Source organism: Apis laboriosa, unplaced genomic scaffold (genome assembly GCF_014066325.1).
Source record: "Apis laboriosa isolate Shangri-la unplaced genomic scaffold, ASM1406632v1 scaffold1_cov151, whole genome shotgun sequence".
NCBI classification, from domain to species: Eukaryota; Metazoa; Arthropoda; class Insecta; order Hymenoptera; family Apidae; genus Apis; species Apis laboriosa.
In genome coordinates, this window is record NW_025222279.1 from 5,234,303 (window position 1) to 5,256,312 (window position 22,010).

Below are 22,010 nucleotides of genomic sequence, written 5' to 3' on the forward strand. Positions count from 1 at the left end.
TTAGATATTCCGTACTGATAACATATTAATAACATTTTTTATCTTCAATTTACTATCAGATTGCATTTATTAAACGATCAAAGATACGTATCAAAAAAAATTATTCATTTCAATTTCATACATATATGTATATAAAACGAAAAATAGAAATTAAAAATATAAATAACGACAAGAAAATCAATATGGTGCTAACATCATAAAATAAGATTATAAATATACAGTTGATCTATAAACAAGCGAATTAAAATCTTGACTTGAGAAATTGATATTAGTAATTGTATTCGCGTTGTTCAAAGGTCATGTTAATAAAATGATTTTAGAAAATTTTAACGAAAAGAACGCACCTCGAACTGGCAGCCAGCAAAAGTATCAAGAATACACGCGTGAGATACATTTTTGCACGAAATCGATTCCCTCGAGTCGCAGAAGGATACTCTCCTCATATTTTGACGAAGATACGACGAGTGTTTACTCCATTTCTAAGAATCACCATCGTCAAAACTGCTTTTTTCTATCAATTTACAGAGCACTGTATCAAAATAAACACATCCACGTACACCTTATACACTGACGCTCACACGATATATGCGCAATTATACGAAATTCACAAGTTCACACGCCGTCGATTGCACTAGTTTTCTATCACAAACTAAAAAGTCGTCGAGTAATAAATATCCGATTGAACGGGGCACAGTTTCTCTAGAAAAAAGTGTATATGAGGGGAAAAAATGGCGGCTTCAGCACAGACACTGCTTCTCGGTACACAGCCGGTATCGATATTTATCGTTGGATCGATTCTATCATAGGCATACGATATTTTCCCTTTCGCGATACATTGAACATTTTCGATACTTCCTCTTTCAAGCTTTTCTAAATCTTTCCACGAATTTCTTTTTCTACAATTTTTTTATCGTACGCCAAAAAAAAAAAACGTCAAAAATTCAACAGTAAAGTAAATTAAAATAAAAGAATAGAAAATTGGGCGAGCCGTCGGCGCGTAACGTTCCACACGATTGCACGTAATTGTCTGAATGATCAGATAAAGTCGTCGAAAATTTCACTTGGTAATATCGATGTCACTGATGTATATTTTTCACAGGTTATTCTCACGAAGAGTAGATAGTCAAATAAACTATATGAAGTGTACAACAAAATAAACTATACGTCAACATTTAAAGGAAAAAAAAAACAAACTCTGTTCACGGAACAGTCAAAAGAAGGAGAGAATGGGATAGATAGCATGATGGTCGAACGAGGTCCGCTCGTGAGTGTGTTGTATATCTCTGCCGTTTCTCGTCCCAGAGAGAAACGTGGCCGCTGTTTTCTCACGCTCGTTCGCGTCGCTTTTCGTCGTCGTGGCGCGTTTCACTTCGATCGAAGAATCACCACATAGAATCCGTGCACTATCGTCCCAATGACGATCCGTTTCGCGTGACAGTGCGTCGCGAGTGCTTTAAACTCTCTTAAATTCGTTCAAATTGCCTTTATCCTGTGTTACGTCGGATCGCCGACGAACTGCCCATGACGGTTGACCAGAGGGATACGAAGCGTTGCCAAATCTCATTTGTCTCACCGTCGAACTTCTGTCAAGTTACTCATTTTTGCACACATTTTTCCAATTATTATTTCTTATACACTCCTTCACAAAATCGTAGTCCTTCGTGTAACTTTTCCCACGAAGCATTGATTATTCTAGTATCGTATTCGATAGTCAAAATTCGTAGAGTATCGAAACACGCTACGCAATACTTGCCGGTCTTGTTGGAGCAGAGCGCGCCACTTTGAAAATTTCACGAAAACCGATAAAATGATACGTCGCGATACGTAAACTACAGTCACTTACGAAACACTATCGAAACATGGTAGAATGTCACGTCGCGTAGCCACCTGTTTCGCGCGTATTTTACACAGTCGTTGGCCGACTGAAGGGGTGAATTCGACAGAGATACGCGTAAAACGTGTATCGTCCTCAAACGGCTAGCGACAGACTAACCTTACTTTCGAGTCTGGGCCGTTCAGAGGGCGCCACCGTCACCAGTGACCCTCTCTGCTAGCGTCACTGCCGATTCCCCCCCGTTGGGACGTCGTGACTCCATTTTCCTTCTCCGTTCATTCGGTAGCGTAACTCCGTCTCTCTTTCTTTCGCTCACGCTTGTTAACCAAAGACCCCTCGGCTCGTTCCGTCACCCTTCGTTAGTCTTCGACTATGCTTCGCGTTATCCCACTTTCGCGCACGGCAGCTTCATAAGATCTTTTCGTTTTAGCTACCACCTAGGTCCCTAGGTCGTAGAAACGATGCGGAATCATTGCGTGCATCTCAGGTCTCTGCCCCTGTCCCTCCACCATCGTCAATAGTATGCAAGAATTTTGCTAATTCGATAGTTACACGATATTCTTTGCATGTATATGCACGGACACGAAATTTGTACAGTTTCTTCGCGTTTTTGTCACAACGCGCTAATTTGTGCGATTTTTTTACGTACGGGCACAACGCTCAGAAACCGTGCTGAAAATTTTGCTCGCACTTTTTCATCCAGCTAAATAAACGCGGAATATTATAACTCTTATTTTTATAATTTCACTTGTATTTTCTCTTACGCATATATTTATTTTATTTCATTATTCAATTATTATTAAAATCCAATCGATTAATTTACTCAATACGCGATAACTCGCTAATAATTTTAACCTGTTTTCCCATTTGATCGAGCGAAAAAAAAATTACTTTTATCCTTGAATTTGTATAAATTTACACGACACCTTAAAAATCAGGCTTAATCCGCTCGTATGAATATTTATGTGCCCGTTCGAATAAATAGGCCGGAGGCAGGAGCGTGTCGGAGGCACAAAAATTCCGATTAAATCTTGTTGACCGGTCCGTTTAATACGCATCTCCGGCGACAGGAAGATGGCCAATTTTAAAATTTAATTTTCACTTGTTTACACGCATTGTGCGAACGGAATGGCTCGCGGGCATCCTGCAGGCCGGACGATAGGGGTTCTCAAGGGTGCAGGGATCATCCGGATCCCCCTATATATATATATATAGAAACACGAAATATTCCCAATTCCCCTCGAGCTTCCTCTCCCCCTCTCCTTCATGTTGCAAATCTTCCTCGTCTAATCCATTATTCCACATGGATAAACTTCAATGATTTTCGATACATTCGATATTCGAGAGTCTCCGATCGCACGTAGATTACCCGCGATTCATCCACGGATGAACGATCACACCGAGAATGTGAAATTCGTCTCACTTTTATTATTACCATTTTCGAAATTGCCGTTTTTCGAAGAATTACAGGGAAAAAGTTCAACTCTCTCTCTCTCTCTCTCTCTCTCTCTCTCTTTTACCTACGTAACGATTTATTGTCGCTCGATGAAAAATCGGCAATTTCATATACCCAAGTGTCCAATACTTTATGGAAAAACAGCGGACCAGCGGACCGCGGAGTACAATGCCGCTGTTGTCGGATGTTGGAATAGATCGGCGTATCGAAAGATATTCAGAGAGTTCGCTTCCTTGGAATATTTAAATTGTACGTACGAAGCCGGCTAAACCTTATGAAACAATCCGGTTTCGCAACGCGGTCGTAAAGGTAAATTGTGCGCTCGGTACGATATTTCGAGACCGACAACGGCCCTCGATCGAGGAGAAGGAGGGGGGAGAGGGGGGGGGGGGAAACGAAAAAACGCGGTATTTTCATATCGCGGTGGGTGTTTCTGTTACGAGTTTCTACCATTGTCTTCGACCGTTGTCCAACGACTCGCCAGGTATCGAAAAGGACACGTATAAAGCCGTGTCGGTCCCCGGGAACGAGCAGTTCGATCCCTGGCCAGTCGAGCGCACGGCCAGAGGAGGGGAGTGGGGGAAGGGGTTGGACGGCTTGATGTTTATGCGTCTTCGTTATATGATTCATATCGGATGCCACGGCTACGACAGGAGGAAGTTCCTCGAGCGTGGGCCTCGAACGAAGAAAATATGTCAGAAGTGATCCGGGGAACCAGTCGGGGAGGTGTTTTTCGGCGTGCTTCCCCGTGGTTCACGATGGAAATGAAAAAAAGAAGAAAAAGATGAGAGAGAGAGAGAGAGAGAGAGAGAGAGAGAGAGAGAAGGAAGAATTTAGAAGAATTTACGAAAGAAAAAGAGAAAAAAGAGAAAGAAAGGAAAAAGTGGAGAGTCGGTTCCTCGGATCGATTCTCTCTATTTGTTTCCCTTCGTTCCGTACAAATTCAGAAATTTACAGCGAAATATAAAATCGAAAACACGGCCATATATTTTTTTCCCCGTCCGATTTTATCCGATGTTTGACACCAGCGTTAAAAAAGAACGTGAAAGTTATTTCGCGCTCGAAACAATATACGCAAACGTAGGGGATATATTCTTTTTCCTTTTATTATTCATTCATTTATTATTCATTTATTTATTCGATTCGACGCGCCCATTTTATTCCAATAATAATTTTCACTCGTGCCTCGTCGTTGAAAGGAAGAAAGGGAAGAAGGAGAGGAAGATGAGAAATATCAACGGCGAGGGGGCATCCACGATCCGATCACGATTCCTTTTTTATACGATCGACTATTTTTCAGTCGGCTAATTAATTAGGCACGCGATGAGCATTAAGATTCTACTGGCAATTAAGTCCTCAGTGTTGGAACGCTTCTACCACCAACACCGAACGTGTCTCGGTCTACCAGAAGCATCACGCCATGAGACACTCCGTCGAATTGAAACTAAAAATAAACTCGATCCTTTCTTCCGTTACGACAGAAATAATCTCTTCTCTTTATATTCGATAAAAATCAACAATTATAACTCGACAATCGATCGTGAAACGAATTTTCATCGAATGATGACCACCGTCCCACAAGTTATTTCGAGTGATCGTAACTCAACCAGCTTCGGCTTTCTTCTTCAATGAGACCAATTTCGTCGTTTGCCACCGTGTGTACAACACGTTAATAACGTTGCAAAATGAAGTCATTTCGGTGCGGAGCAACGCGCGAGCATGCTCGCAAAACCGGGGGGCAAGAAAGGGCCCGCTCGCGCGCACGATAAATGCAAAAAGGTGGGGCGATCCAACTAATGGGACCAGATCCGAATGGACGAATCGATCGCAGTTTGTCACGATCGAAACCTGCACCTCGTTATCATTTCAGACCGCAACCTCGTGTGTGCCATCCCCCCTCCTCTGTTCTCCTCCATTTTATGCGGGCCTCGAACGAAAGAGAGAGAGAGAGAGAGAGAGAGAGAGGTTCGAAGAAGAAGGCAATAGAAGGGCGAAGCGTTCGCGTCTCGACGACATCTCCTCTGCGAGAGAGGATCTAGTCTGCCGAGCCTCTTCTTCGCTTTTTGCATCGAATGTAGCGGCATAATTTCGCCATTCGTTTCGACGTCCAGTTATTTCGTGCAGGACGAACCGGATAAAAGGGGAGCGAAGAGAGAGAGAGAGAGAGAGAGAGACCCGGTCCCTGTTCCACGAACAGAAGGGATCATGGAGAGAGAACGAGAGGAAAGAACAATTCCTCCGGTTCATTTTTCGAACAAGTCTGTCGCAAAAGAGGGCAAGAGAGAAAGTAACTCCTTCGATGACTCGTCAACCTTTCTGCCTCTGTTAGTTAAATAAATTTGCGATACGTTATATATATATATATATATATATATATATATATATATATATACCAGAGATATAATATCAAAACTGTCTATATCTATTTTAAATCAATTATACGTAATTTCAATAGTAAAAGTAAAAGATTTAGATTGCTAATGAAAATGTTCGCAGTTGTTATATCGAAGTTGCTTATCAATGGTATGTTATATATAAGATGTATCAAGACATATTTGAATATTAAAAATAAAAGACGCCAAAGAAAATGCTAATATTCTCATTTGTATATTTTTCAATAATTTCGAAAAAGAAACGAATTCATTCTTCAATCTCTCCCGCTCATTTCCCATTTCTTCTTGTTACAAATTTATCGAACCATCGTACGCAATGTTGTCGTATCCCCGTAGAGAAAAATTAATGCGGCGTTGCTAACGCTGCGGCAGCGCTGGAACGAGACGGTGGAGAAGATGGAGCACGCGATTCGAATTCAATCGAGTCGAACGATGAATTTGACAGCGGTTTTGTCGTTACCCGTGGCGAAAATTGATACCGTATACGTTATCGCCGATTTAATTGACGCGAAATTGGAACGCAGCAAGATTGAAATCGCGAGGCAGGTCGATCGAAGGCAGGTCTTCTCGCTCGAGATCTCCCCCGATCGGTTCCGAAAGGATCATCTTTGGGAGGGGGGGGGGGGGGCCATTATCGATCAGCCATCGCGAAAACGTTCTCGCGCGGAATATTAAGTGCCCTCCGTTCAATGATACGCTATCGATATCGTGCACGGCTCAACGCAACTCGACACGAGGGAGGTGAAAGAATTATTTCGAAAACGCGCGAACGAGAAAAGCGGATACGACTCGACTCCCTTTATCTTGCTACTTATCGGCCATTAAATCGTTAAATTCGACTACACTTTGTTCTTGAACGTTATTATTACAAGGCGATTCCTATATAAAATCTTTTCACCTATATTACGAGGCTGCCTCGTTTCCTCTTCTTTTTATCGAACTCGAACTTTTATCGATCGAGACAGCGAATGGATAGAGAGAGAAAAAGAGATAATAAGAATCTCGAGTGAAAATGTAAATTTATTTTATATGTAATTAACTAACCATTTATTTAGATTTGTTATTATCGTCTGTATTATTTAATGTCTATCAGAACTCGAACTCTTGTCGATAGAAACAGTGAATGAATAGAGAGAGAGAGAGAATAAGAATCCCGAGTGAAAATGTAAATTTATTTTATATATAATTAACTAACCATTTATTTAAATTTGTTATTATCGTATTTGTATTATTTAACGTCTATCAGAATTCGAACTCTTGTCGATCGAAACAGCGAATGAATAGAGAGAGAGAGAGAGAGAGAGAGAATGAGAATCTCGAGTGAAAATGTAAATTTATTTTATATGCAGTTAACTAACCATTTATTTAGATTTGTTATTATCTATCAGTTTCTAATAATAAAAAATAATCGATCTTAAATATTGAGTTGTTGACGGAACGTTAACGAGAGCATCGATGAAAATGGAGGGGAAAATGATAACTGTACCGGATGTCGCAACGATATTCCGGTTCCCGTAAGCATTTCTTCTTTCGCACGGGCGCAGCATTGTTCGAGTGGCGAGATCTAGACCATCTCATTGATTATACATCGCCGGTCTCCGTTCGACGATTCAACGTTACGTTTACTTCACATCTTTCGAAACACAGGAGGTTGGCCGCGATTTATTTTATTCATACGGATCTCTCGCGTCTTTCCTCCTCGTTGAATTCTTCTCGCGAGTGTTCCGCGATAATTTTTAACATTCCGTGCATTTCGGATATATTCGCATATATTCTAGGAATCTTTACGGTACGAAATTCACTCGAATCCATTTGACGAGCGAGCCGATCATTCGCCCGAATACATTCGATTGCTTAAATTCGGCGAGCACCACCCGTCTTTCACACCGCATTGTGCCTCGAAATTTCCAATTTACCGGATTCAAGCGGTAATGAATTGCCGCCTCGGGCCCAACGATTAATTCCGGTATTGTGTTTCCGTGACGTAAACGGATGCACCGCGCGTAAAATAAGGAGTATAACGCCGGCTACTAAACACGGTTAATGGAACCGGCCTGCTACAGGGCGCGCTTTCCCACCGTGTAATTGCCTGAATTGGCCGTGCTCGATAATCGTTACGTCACACGATTCTCGACGATCAACTTCCCCGTTCGAACTTGTGTTCCGCTTGCGTTTGTGTAAAAATTTGTCGTAAAATGGAAGGAGGGGAGGGGAGGGAGGATGTAGACGCGTTGAACGAACGAGAAGACGAAGAGGGGAGAAAAAGGAGGAAAGACTTCTGGCGAGTCTTTCTTTCGACGAACCGCCATTTTTGTTTGTCGACGAACGGGACTATCTACTATTCTGATGCAATATGATTGATTAAAACGGTTTTTATTATGCGCGTGGGATAGAAACAATGGATTGAAAAACCTGGTAGACCTTGCCTAGATCGAGCGAATATCCTTCGACGCCTACGTTATTAGCGCAAGAGATTATAAATAGTGGGAAATAACGATCGGCATGTATATGATGATAAGGTAATGAAAACAGCCAATCGAATCTTCAAATAATTTCTCTCGATTGTTATTATTAATGATCCTTCCCTCGTTTTTTTTCTCTTCATCGTAAGAAATTTAATAAACTTTCTTAAGATCTTTTGGGGAGGAAAAAAAAGGAAAAAAAAAAAAAAAAAANAAAAAAAAAAAAAAAAGGAAAAAGGGAGAAGAGAGATATTTACATCATCGATATTCTTTAAAAGAACACTGCAACGGAATTTAACCTTGACGGCTCGATCGAGTTTTATGCGATTAATCATCGCCGCGCTCAATTTCTCTCTCGTCGATATGCGTAGATCACGTTTAACTGGAACACCGAGGGACGAACGGGTTGAGTGTTATATTAAGACGAGATAGCAGATATACGTTGCGTGTCGTTCTAGGGAAAAAAATTCATGGAAAAGTGGGAAAATTTTATTTCGTTTGGATCGATCGAAAATTTGAAAGAGGCTCTACTTTGGAGCAGAGATTCTCTCGAGCAAGAAAGAAAGTTCGACAAGCTCTGCTGTGAATCGAGAGTTCGAAAGAAACTTTATTTTAAAGTTTTTTTTATTAAAATTTTATTCGTTTGGGTCGAGGAATCGTAATTTTCGAAAATTCGAAAGACACTCTACTTTGAAGCATACAAGTTTTCGAAGGCTTTGGATCAAAAAATCGTTCGAAAATTCGAAAGAAACTCTATTTTAAAGACTAAAAACAAATTTTCGAAGAGTCAGTTTTGGATCAAAAAATCGTTCGAAAATTCGAAAGAAATTCTACTTTAAAGCATACAAGTTTTCGAAGGTTCGGCTTTAGATCAAAAAATCGTTTGAAAATTCGAAAGAAATTCTATTTTAAAGACTAAAAACAAATTTTCGAAGAGTCAGTTTTGGATCAAAAAATCGTTCCAAAATTCAAAAGAAGCTCTCTATTTTAAAATTTTTCTAATCGATATTAGAGATTTTAAATCTTCTCTATTTCGTTTGGATCGAGAAATCGTTCGAAAATTCGAACTCTATTTTAAAGACTAAAAACAAATTTTCGAAGAGTCAGTTTTGGATCAAAAAATCGTTCGAAAATTCGAAAGAAATTCTACTTTAAAGCATACAAGTTTTCAAAAATTCGGTTTTGGATCAAAAAATCGTTCGAAAATTCAAAAGGAGCTCTCTATTTTAAAATTTTTCTAATCGATATTAGAGATTTTAAATCTTCTCTATTTCGTTTGGATCGAGAAATCGTTCGAAAATTCGAAAGAAACTCTATTTTAAAGACTAAAAACAAATTTTCGAAGAATCAGTTTTGGATCAAAAAATCGTTCGAAAATTCGAAAGAAATTCTACTTTAAAGCATACAAGTTTTCGAAGGTTCGGCTTTGAATCAAAAAATCGTTCGAAAATTCTCTATTTTAAAATTTTTCTAATCGATATTAGAGATTTTAAATCTTCTCTATTTCGTTTGGATCGAGAAATCGTTCGAAAATTCGAAAGAAATTCTACTTTAAAGCATACAAGTTTTCGAAGGTTCGGCTTTGGATCAAAAAATCGTTTGAAAATTCGAAAGAAATTCTATTTTAAAGACTAAAATCAAATTTTCGAAGAGTCAGTTTTGGATCAAAAAATCGTTCGAAAATTCGAAAGAAATTCTACTTTAAAGCATACATGTTTTCAAAAATTCGGTTTTGGATCGAAAAATCGTTCGAAAATTCAAAAGAAGCTCTCTATTTTAAAATTTTTCTAATCGATATTAGAGATTTTAAATCTTCTCTATTTCGTTTGGATCGAGAAATCGTTCGAAAATTCGAAAGAAACTCTACTTTAAAGCATACAAATTTTCAAAGACTCGACTTTGGATCAAGAAATCGAAAAAGAATTCGAAAAATTGGAAAGAAGCTCTACTTTTAAAAAATGACAATTCCAAGCTTGCTTTAAAATTTTACTCAAATGCGTCGTCCTTTAAAGAACGAAAAGAAGAAATTCTCTTTACGTAGGTGTGTATCCACGTAATATCCAATATAAATATTCCCTAATCTAAATAATGATCTAGTTCCTGACAGGCGTTCGTAGACGTTCGCATAATTAATTCGCACATCCGGATCGTCCGGTTCGTCACAACTCATTCTTTTTCAACCTTTCCTTTTTTTTTTTTTTTTTCGACAAAGATTCAAATTCAACGGCTCACAGAGAGGCACAGTTATCTCGATCATCGACCAGTTTTATGAAACTCTTCCTTTTAACGATAGCGTATATTCACAGCCACACTACTGTGGAAGGGAAAAGAATGCACACGGATGACGCGCTTACACCCGTTCAACAGCCACTCTGTAATCCGTTCGAACGTCATCCTCGTGACAGATTGCTAGCTTTGACCGAGCCAAATCGCGTGACAATCGTTTTTCTTAATCTTAATCCAGACGAGATGATCTTCTCGTCCGAGTGCCAAGCGAGCATGGATAGTACAGATACAACGATGATTCCACCATTTCATTCTGTCTAATACATACCGATAAACGCGTCGTAGTTAATTAATTCGATAAGCTTATACGGAGAATACTTGGGAATTGAAATAAATTGGAGATTCGATACTAAAATATACGACAAGTTTATGGAATTATACTTGAGATATTCGATATATTTTATCGAAATTGTTTCGAGAAAAATTAAAAAGAAATGTTGATCCGTTGTTTAAATGAATTAAAAGAAAACTGATGCGTATCTTTCTTCTTCTTCTTTTTACTCTCAACCGTATAAAACTAAAATTATTTGTTCCCTGTCAAAATGACAGATTGCAGATTAACCAGGATCGCTAAAAAAACGTAATCGTTTCGCGACTACGTAATCGTCGAGAAGGTGATTTTTGTTGGAAAACGGTCGGCCGTGATTAGAGGTGAAGTTATACGTTCCTATACAGGAAATGGAAGATCTAACGAAGCAGCAACAGTTACGACTCCGGATAAGATTAATGCGGTTGGCAATCATGAAACTGTTTCCTCGCGCTTTATCTAAACACCTTAGATAGCCCCTTCGTGGAGATTCCACTTCGTACGTTGCGCATGCGTTGCGTATATATTGCGCATGCGCGCCTGTGTGTGCGCGCGCAAAGATCGACGATGACGCGTGTATATTTTTGTTCTTAGAAGTGGAATACGAACTTGAAGGGACTTGATCGCATCGTCGTTGTTTTATAACGCGTTTATAATATTATTAGCGAATCCGAATTGATGTTAATGGACGGAAAGGAAATAACACGGACGGAGCGTAATCGTTCCAAGACAAACAGCTGAAACGCGTCTCCTTAACACATGGCGTACGTTTTAATGTTTTTTCGACTCGACTCGACCACTCGAGGAATTAAAAACACTCGAACGAAGCAATAATAGGAAAAAAGGAAGAAGAAATTGTAAAAAAAATGTAAAGTCTGTTCTAAAGTCGAATGGAAAAAAGGAGGAAACCAGATATATAATATTTAATTACAAATTATGTCGAATACCATTGCACAAGGGAGAATGCTTCACCAGATGTCACGTTCTGAATTCATTATTCGATATTTGTAAAGTAAATAATAATTAATCGATTTAATTTTATTTATATAATATATAAGATATATTATATAAAAATACTTTACAGATGTGAGTTAAAAAATGCATATATGCATAATATATTTTTTTTTAGAGCGCTCAAAAATGTGCAGATCCTGGACAGCGGATATTAAGTTCATGCTCTAAAATTTGTCAAGTACAACGAACGTGTTCTTCGATCTCTTGGCTCGAAAAGCCAAACTTCTCGTTCATCTTTAATTATCAAGTGTGCAAATAAGTTCTCTCCCCCCTTTTTTTCCAAATTCAAGATTCTATCACATAAATCAGGTTTCAATCGGATAAATACTAGTGACTCCCGATTTTTTCTACCGATTCTTCTCGCGTCAGAGTCGTCCAGCGATTCTTCCAAATTAAAATTTCTTAAGCTGGAATGCAGAGTAAGCAGCGATGCCATATCGCTCAAAATTGCAATACAAAATTGGAAACTCTGGAAACGAAAGAACGTTGTTTCGTACGGACTAATTGGAACTAATTGGAACTCGAAAGTTCCAAGATCATAGAAAAAAAGGGTGAAGGGACTTATTTGCACGCGTAATAAATAACACAATCGTGTTAATTTATTTACCAAAATTTACCAACCTCACACACACACACACACACACACACACACACACACACATATATATATACACCATCTCCGCATTCGAAGCACGTAAAGAAAAGAAAGAAAGAAAAAAAATCCAACGTCTCAACGCGTATCAACGGCACGATCTTCTCTCAAACCGAGCTAATTCAAAAATTTCTACGTTTCCTAGAGACGGATTCCTTGATGGATCTCCTCGATCCAGGATTCTCTCTCGTTCGAACGAAATTCAAAAGCAGGGCACGTATTTATCGGTGGAACGGGTTCTCTTCCTCGAACTACGCTCCTTAGATCCTTATTTTTTCCACGCTAGAAGAAACCTTGCCTCGTGACCCTGCCCTCCCCTCCTTCCATGAAGACGAACTTCAAAGTGGGACCCGACCCCGTCGTGGAAATCCGCTTGGAAATCGAGCCGACCGATCCTCCCTCCCCCCAAGTCTGGACGACGACGACGACGCTACGTGACGAATGGAGCACGAGCGCGAGGCCTGGACGCGCGAGATATTACGCGCGAGAGGCGCGTGACATCGAGGCAAGAAACGAGGCGGAGCTCGGCTGTGAGAAACGGAGCGATCCTCTTCGCTCCGCTTTCTTCGGCTCCGCTCCAAGGTTAACAACATCCCGATATCATTAACATACGTACCGCGGCCTCCTTTAACTCTATGCTACCGAGCATGGAAAAGCGTGGAACAATAAGGAACGCGACAAGCGTACGCGTAATTTAAGCGGATCGTTCATTCCTTCCAATTCGAATTTTTCTTCGCCGATTATTTCGAATCGCGTTCGATTCTACGAGACGATTTCTCTTCCTCCGGAATTGGCAATCGTTAATCTGTATAGGAGCGAGAAGAATAGGGAAGAAATTTTCAGGGGGAGGGGAAAAGGAGAAAAGCATCCTCGAGCGGAGGGGCAACAGGTGTGGACACATTCCAGCGGGGAGGGGAGGGTCAGGTGTGCGAGTTTCGGGAGGAATTCGATCCCTCGGGGTGAATCGCGGGGGCCGCCACTTTATCAAGATCCAAGGGTTAAGGAACAGGCGTGCCCTTCCTTTTTCCCCTCGCCTCAATTAAATTCTACTTTGGGAAAGATCGTTTCATAAATCACATCCTGTCCTTGCGAGCACGCGCGCAAGACCAGAGCGCGTGCACTTTTTTCGGCGCGGCCAGTGAGGAAGATCTCCTTCCTCTTCTTTCCTCAAATATTGTATCGGAAGGAGGGTAAGCAAAGGGTGCGATAAAATGTGGAATAGAGTTCTTCTGGATTAAGCTGATGGGAGTTTCTCTTAAAAGAAAGAGAAGGAAAAGAGGGAAAGAAAATATCGCGTATATTTTTCGTAATATTTTTCGTAATATTTCGATTAATTACGATTAAGCATCTGTCCTCGATATGGCAACGGCTCTTCACGGCCCACCGATTCGACCTAACTATTTAATAACACGGTATCTCGTACCAGCACCACCTGGCGGTCAGCCACGCCGCATCAAAGTCTTTATTAGACCCAATTGAACGTTATTGCTTCTCGGGCCGCGTAACAGAGATTGGCGCGGAGGAGGAGGAGAAAGGGTCGCGACGAAAGAGCATCGATGAAACAAACGACGACGAAAAAGAGACTAGAGAAAGAAAGAAAGAAAGAAAGAAAGAAAGAAAGAAAGAAGGGACGGATACGCTTAATCTGTTGGAGATGGTCGCGTGTATCGCGTGGACGGGTGAAAGCGAAGAGTGGAAGGGTCGGCAAGGAGAAGCTTTCAACGTTGGATCGGGATACGTACATCGATGGTGCATACGTTAACCCATCCACGGCCGGCGAGGAAAGGTTACAGAGGCTCCGCCACGCCACTTGCACGGGCCGATTAACAGCGTTAAAGGGAATTATTGGGTAGCGGCGCCGATTAACCCCACTCGCCGATATTTATTATCGCCGGCTAAACCTCGATCATTCCTGTACAACTTTGCCTCGTCCGTGTTAACCAGATACCGTTCGATCAAGGATGCCCATTGCCGCCATTAACGTCGCCTCCTTTTTCCTTTCGTCCTTTTCCGTATCGTATCTCCTATCCTGGAGAGAGAGAGAGAGAGAGAGAGAGAGAGTATCGAGGTTGCTCGCGCGATTACCAAGAGGCAAGGTCTGTATCTTCGCCTTCGGAAAAGAAGCCTTCGATATTGCCTCGAGGACGAGCTGAAGATAACTCTATCCTCAGAATTTTCCTCCAATTTTTCACAACCGAGTGATAACATTTATTCCAGTATCAAAAATGAGGGAAAAATGAAGATGTCCGGAAGGTACACGATTTCGTTCGAAGAACCTTTCTTCTCGATGTAGAAGACAAAAAATATATATATATAGGCGTACGTGCACGGTTACAGCCACCGGCGTCGAGCCGATATAATTCAATATAATGTAGGGCCCAGCGACATTATCTGGTCCCCGCGCAGTCAGCCGGACTCGGCCCCCGATTAATCTCGACCCGATCTCAACAAAGCGCGGATTTATGTTCTCTTGTGCGCCGCCCGGGCCCCAAGTCCCCCGCTGGAACCAGTTTTTGGCGAGCTCGTTTCTTTTCCGCGATACCCCACTCGTTTTTCTCTTTTCCCCTTTTCACTATGCTCCTCTTACGCTGCCTTCTTCCTTTTCTCCCCTTCTATCCTCTCTCGTATCGAGGAATCTCTCCACTTTGCTCCCCTCGTCTGCTCCCTTTTCGAAACCATAACGTCCGCGACCACAACAACCCCTCCACTCCATTATTATTTGTACGAGTACGAGTAAGCTCGCCCGACAAATACGCATTCTTCGCTCTCACTGTTTATTTCTCATCGTCCAGGTGGTTGGCTCGAAACGAGTCTCGTATATGGTTAATATTAATCGGTCCAAATTATTCCGCTCCTCTCCTCCCCCCTTTCGTTCGAACGAAATCCATCGTCCGAATTCGTTCCTCGGCCAAATTTGTTCCGGCGAAAATTTGTTGGCGAGGTTTTTCGAAACCTTGCCCCTCGGGGAGGGGTTATTTTTCCCGAATCGAACGTGCAACGTCGAATTGCGAGCGTAAATCCGTAATGGGCCGTGGGATCGACCGAGCGGCGCGTTCATCCTCGTTGCCCGGCGTCGTTATTCACTCCACGTTCGAGCCGCCCGTGCTCAATCGGTAATTGCGGCAGAGACGAACGACACACCACCGCGGCGCTCTCTCATCGCCGCGCCTCGCTCATAACCAACCATATTTCCAGGGATCGATCGTTTCCCAATCTTCTCTTCGTCACGAAGAGAATCGTACGACGAGTAATTTTCCCTTCGCTCGTGAAAACGAAACGAATCGTTTTTAAAAGTTCAATTTTTAAATGTATTAAACAACACACTCGTTGATCCTTCCATTCGATCTTTCTATAGAATCGTATTAATAACGGTACCTGCCCCTCCCCCGATTATCGAAGATCATCCGCAATCGCAGGGGGGAAATTCAAAATGATTTCACGGATATTAAAAACTCGTTCGAGGAAAATAAATAATAATAAAAAGTTTGTAACAAAAATTTTAAACATCAAAATCGACCGATCCCTTTCATATCGATTCTCCCCAAAGGTGGGATACCAATCCGGGAGTTGGGAATTGGTGATAAAAATTTATGTCGAGCGTGGTATCGTTCTGCGAAATGGAGCCGTGAAAGGAAGCGATGAAGAAAGAAAGAAAGAAAGAAAGAAAGAAAAAAAGGAAGAGAAAAGGAAAGAAAAGGGAGAGGCGACGAAATCGAAATTGAGCCGCGTCTTCGTTTTATCGGAAAGCGAGAGAGTGCGTGAGAGCGCGTTGAAAGAAGATATGTAAAGCAGAGAGGAAAGAGAGAGAGAGAGAGCGTTAACGATGTCGTTCGACTTACTTGTACGATCCGTGAATGTTCTTGCAGGAGCCGTGTCTGCACGGGTTCCTGTCGCATTCGTCGATGTCGTCCGCGCAATTCGGGCCCGTAAAGCCGGGTGCACACGTGCACTTGTAGCTGTCCTCCAGCGATAGACACTCGGCCCCGTTTCGACAAGGCGAGGAGGCGCAGTGGTCTTGTTGCTCGCAGTGCTCGCCTGTAACACACCGAGGGGAAAAGAACGAGTATTACTGCACACGCGACGAGGACTCTGTTACGCTTTAAGTGGTGGAAATTGTCGATGTTGGATATCGTATATAATTATAAATCTTACCGTGTTTTTTAGGATCGTTTCAATTTGTAGGCGAGGATGATGATAAAAATATTCTAAAACTTTTAACTTTAACTTTTTTCTTTAACTTATATTCTTCGTGTTCACGTTTAATTTGGAACGTGAAATTTATATTTCATATAAATTTATAATTTTAAAATTTTAAATTTATATTAATATTTGTATTCAAAAATTCTTCGAGTTATTTCATAAAGCCTATTTATATTTCATATAAATTTATAATTTTAAAATTTAAAATTTATATTAATATTTGTATTCAAAAATTCTTCGAGTTATTCCATAAAGCGTATTTATATTTCATATAATTTATAATTTTAAAATTTATATTAATATTTGTATTGAAAAATTCTTTGAGTTATTCCATAAAGCCTATTTATATTTCATATAATTTATAATTTTAAAATTTAAAATTTATATTAATATTTGTATTGAAAAATTCTTCGAGTTATTCGATAAAGCGTATTTATATTTCATATAAATTTATAATTTTAAAATTTAAAATTTATATTAATATTTGAAAAATTCTTCGAGTTATTCCATAAAGCGTATATAAATAAGTTTGGCAGCTGCTGTTGCAAGAAAAAAAAAAGGGGGAGAAGTGAGAAGGGAGCAACCCTCTACACATAACGCATTTAATTTCAGCAATGCAAATATGCGCAAGAGAGATATAACAAAAAAGAGAGAAGAAAAAAACATCACGTTCTACATTAATTGAACGAACAAATCGTTATCGATTGCCACCAAAGAGAAGAGAACGTGACACGTACACGCACACAGTCCATGGTTAAATACCACCGGTTTTTTTAAAAATCTCGTCGATAGAGATCAACGACGAGGACAGGAATGCATTTGCACGACGTTTCATGCGTCCGTTCGAGATATCGTTTAAGATGGCGGTGACCAAAGTCCTGCTGTCTACCTAGACTCCTATTCCTCCCTTCTCGAAGAGGTCAGCTGATTAGTGGAACTAATTACCGGAGTCGCTGCCCGCTCTCCTGAATCTCAGATGTCTCTGCTTCCCTCGGTCTTCGCGATGCACCCGCTAGTCGCGACAGTGGTTCTTCGATTGTTGTTAAAATATTAACTTATATCCTCCGAATATGTGTCCAAAAAATATTTCCAAACGTATCAATTAACCACGAAATTCTCGATTTTGAGAATTTGCACGGGAAATGCCGCGCGTAGATCGTAAGTAAAGTAAAATATGATAAAAAAGAAAAAAAGACAAAGTGTCAGGGAAAAAGTAATGCAATTTTTCCCTGAGATAAATTAAAAGATCGCAAAAGAGCGTCGAAGCAAATAGCTTGAGGAGATTGGAGAGAAAACGAGGCAAGTGTAACCTTTGCATGAGAGCTACTGGGGCAAAGGTACCGCCGCGGCGAAACGCCGCATTGCTCTCCGCCAATTATCCACCAACTTCCCTCTTCCTTCTCCTTCCAGAGTTCTCCTCTCTCCCCTCCCCCTTCGATTTATTTGTCAAGAGAGCACGTGCCCCGTAAAAAAACGCTCGTTTAGGCGGAGAGACACTTCCGCGATCCGAACAAATTCGACTTTCCTCTCTCTCAAGAAATTCCTTCTTCCCTTACATTATCCCTCTAATCGATCGATTTATAATCCGATCGATCCTCGTTCCATTTTAGATTTTTCTTCTCTTTCTCTCTCTCTTTTTTTTTTTTTTTTTTTTTGTTTTTCACGTCGAATTATCCTCGATTCTATCGTAATGAAACAGAGACAATGCGGATACCGTTGTTACCACGTAAATTATCGTTCCGATCTATCGTTCAACCTTGCCAACTCTGCCTAGCCGATGGAACTAGTTGGCCGGATGACGGAAACGCTGGTTGTTCACGGAAGATGGAAAATATTTTTATCTCTATCTAAGGAGCCAGCTTATCCTTCAAACCTTATTATCCTTTCGTCGCTTATTAACAAGTTGGACGCTCGTTAAATTAATTCTTTTTTGAACGAATATCTAATTTTGCTTCTCTCTCATGTCGACGTTTTTATTTTTTTATCGTAAAATGAAATAAATGAAAAAAAAAAGACACGTTTCGATCGAGGAGATTTAAGGAAGTTAATGAAATTAGAGAGGACGAGCTTATGCTTACCGGTGTATCCAGTGGCGCAGGTGCACACGTATTCGTGGAGAGATTTCAAGTTGCAAGTGGCGCCGTTCAGGCACGGGGACGAGTCGCACGCGTTCTCGAGCGGGATCTCGCAGAGGCTCGCCGTAAATCCGACGGGGCAGGAACAAGCGAACGACGGCGTGCCACCCCCGATGCTTTCCTTCACCCTGCACGAACCACCGTTCTGGCACCGTGGGCCCGTGTGGCAGGGATTTAGATGCTGGCAGTACTCCCCCACGAATTTCGACGTGCATCTGTAAGAAAACCGAGCAACCGTTTTTTAGCAAATTCGAGGGAAGAAGAAATAGAAGGTTGCATTGAAATTCCCAATTTTGGGATAATTAACGACGATCGATAAACTCTATTCAACCTCGATATAATATCTTGCTATTTTTATTTTTGTCCTCGTATTATTTCGCAACAATGATTCCTTTTTGTATTTGTTTAATCGTTTTCGTTAACAAGTGAACGAATTTAGAATATTATTCCTGTTTAAATTTGCACGAGTGCAAATTGAAATATTAGGTTAGCTTTCCAATATTAGGTGGAAAATTCAAAAATTCAGGAATTGTGGAAATGAGAATATTGAAAATGAGGCTCGTAGGATCATCGAGTTAGTATTAATTCTCTATTGCATCCCCAATTGGGGGCTCGAATTTCAAAGGTGGATGCAAAATACGTACGGCCAATGTTTTAAAAATAAGAATGCTGTTATTATTTGTTTCATGACCTTAAATTTTTAAATAGACATTTTTAATAGACACTATATATTTTTTTTCAATTCGTCATAAAAATTCATGCAATAGAGGGTTAAATTGAAAGCCAAAGCAGAGTTAGACGTATCCTCCAATCGCATTTTTCAGATATTTGGATGGAATGAATAAAATGAGCAAATTGGAAAAATAGATACCTCAACTAATAAATCGTGCTTATTGCTATAAAGTTCGAAACAATAAAAGTTCGAACCTATCTAATACCATCCTATTGCCAACACATCGTGCATCAGAAATTGGATCTATTCTTTTTAACGCACACATCGCAAAAATTAGCTGAATCGAAATATGAGATCTTAACTTTATCCATCAGAGATATTTCACCGATCTATTATCACTTGTTTCGCCAATTACAATTGTTTTTAAAAAAATAAAATATTCGACCCTCGAGAAGCTGTAATCGCGGCTTTCGAAAAAAATTTTATAAAAAATAGAATACCTCTGTTGGATTAAAGTTAATCGCTACAATCTTATCTTTCGATCAAAATAAAGATCGAATCAAAGTTTCGAAAATATATAAAATATACTTTTTTTTTTCTTCACCAAGAAAAAACCTAATAGAAAATTTTCTTGATTTTTCATCACGAAAAGAAGTTATCCAAATTTTTTCCCCTTCCGAAAATATACTATTTTTCTTCTTCACCAAGAAAAAACCTAATAGAAGATTTTCTTGATTTTTTATTTTTAAAATATACTGTTTTTCTTCTTTACCAAGAAAAACCTAATAGAAGATTTTCTTGATTTTTCATCACGAAAAGAAGTTATCCAAATTTTTTCCTTTTTTTCCCCTTCCGAAAATATACTGTTTTTCTTCTTCACCAAGAAAAAAACCTAATAGAAAATTTTCTTGATTTTTCATCACGAAAAGAAGTTATCCAAATTTTTTCCGAAAATATACTATTTTTCTTCTTCACTAAGAAAAAAACCTAATAGAATATTTTCATAATTTTTCATCACGAAAAGAAGTTATCTAAATTTTTTCCCCTTCCGAAAATATACTGTCTTTCTTCTTCACCAAGAAAAAACCTAATAGAAAATTTTTTTGATTTTTCATCACGAAAAAAAGTTATCCAAATTTTTTCCCCTTTTCTTTTTACGTGAACTTTCAGCTGCAGTCAGCGTGAAAGCGCGCTCACCCTCTGATCCGTTCCCGCGAAATGGAACGATGATCCGTTGCGGTCGAGGCAACGTTCCACGAAAGGTCCGGAAGGGTTTGCGGCCGATACGTATCATTAAGGGGCACGTATCTATCTAAATTCGGCTATTTCTCGATCCCTCTTCGAGCCACCCCTCCCCAGATATCCATTCAGAGAAAAATCCATTCAGCTTTCGCGAATTTACCCTCTCCCTCCCTAATTAAACCTCTCGTCTCCTTTGCCATCCCGCGTTGATCGTTCGCTTCCGTCCAACTAGCAGCGCTAGTGTCCTACAAACTTGTTGTCCTACAAACTCCCCACAAAACGAATTCACGACCAAGATTTCTACGATCCGAAAAGGCAAACGAGCCGTCTAGCCGAGGGCCCTTTCTTCTAAACCCTCCTTCCAATGGTTTTCAACGATCTTCGAGAGCTCCGCCGATCGTCATGGATCGTCATGGATCGCGGCTTCTCTGGTGAAAAGAACAGCGACAGTTGGAAAGAACAGCGACAGTTGGAAAGAAGGTAGGAAACGGTAGTTGTCTGTCTCTTAAGGATAACTCGTTTGCTCGGCCATTTTTCTCCCGTCGAATCGAATATCTCCTACGGCGGACAAATTGGAGCGAGTTGCGCATCGAGCGGAATGACTCGTTTTCGTGGAATTCGCTTCGTTGGAAATAGGTATGAAGCGGTGGGAATCTCGTCTCTTCGATCTCGATTTGCATCGATCGATAGCGATTTTAAGCTATCGTCGACGCTGGCTCGCTTTTACCTTTTCGATACGCGGATACCTTATCCGGGAAATCGGGATTCGTTTTGCCTCGAATCGTGCTTTTCATCAATTTTAATTCGTGCGTTTGCGCTCTAAATAGAACCAACAACGATTCCATACGATTTCCCGCTCGCTGAGTTTCTTAGCTAACTTGAAATGATTTCACGCAATTATCTTTGGTAAACAAAGAAAATTAAAGTCTATTGTTTGCAAGATGCATCCTCTGTTCGATGTTTTTCACTTTTCTTATTTTATCGAGAGCTTTACAATCCCATTAACTGTTACTCTTATTTTTCATTCATTTTATATTCTTCTTATACTTCATCGCTATTTCCCTCTATCGTCAATTTCTTAACGAATAGAAATAATTTCGTTATTCAACAAATCAAACTCCAACTAATCTCATGCCTACAAAACATGAGAATAAAAAACTTTGAGAATAATATTTCCATTCCCATCACTGTCAAACTCGAAAATGTACTTCGATATCTCAAATTTGAGATAAAAGAATCTAACATCATTCCACAATCTTTACAAGATTACATACGTGATATTCGGGAAGCGATATTTTTAAACAAGTCGAGCATAAATAAATAAATATTCCCACCACTGTCAAACTCGAAAATGTA

General features: G+C 40.2%; 1 protein-coding gene across 1 annotated transcript in view; it reads right to left on the minus strand.

Moving 5' to 3' along the window:
• Nucleotides 1-22,010, minus strand: part of LOC122712428 (neurogenic locus Notch protein) — a 240,376-nt gene that overhangs the window by 131,162 nt on the left and 87,204 nt on the right. The window contains exons 3-4 of the mRNA XM_043932113.1: nt 18,683-18,954; nt 16,244-16,439 (exon numbers count right to left, since the gene is read on the minus strand). Of these exons, the coding sequence (XP_043788048.1) occupies nt 16,244-16,439; nt 18,683-18,954 (468 nt within the window). The remainder of the gene's footprint in view (nt 1-16,243; nt 16,440-18,682; nt 18,955-22,010) is intronic.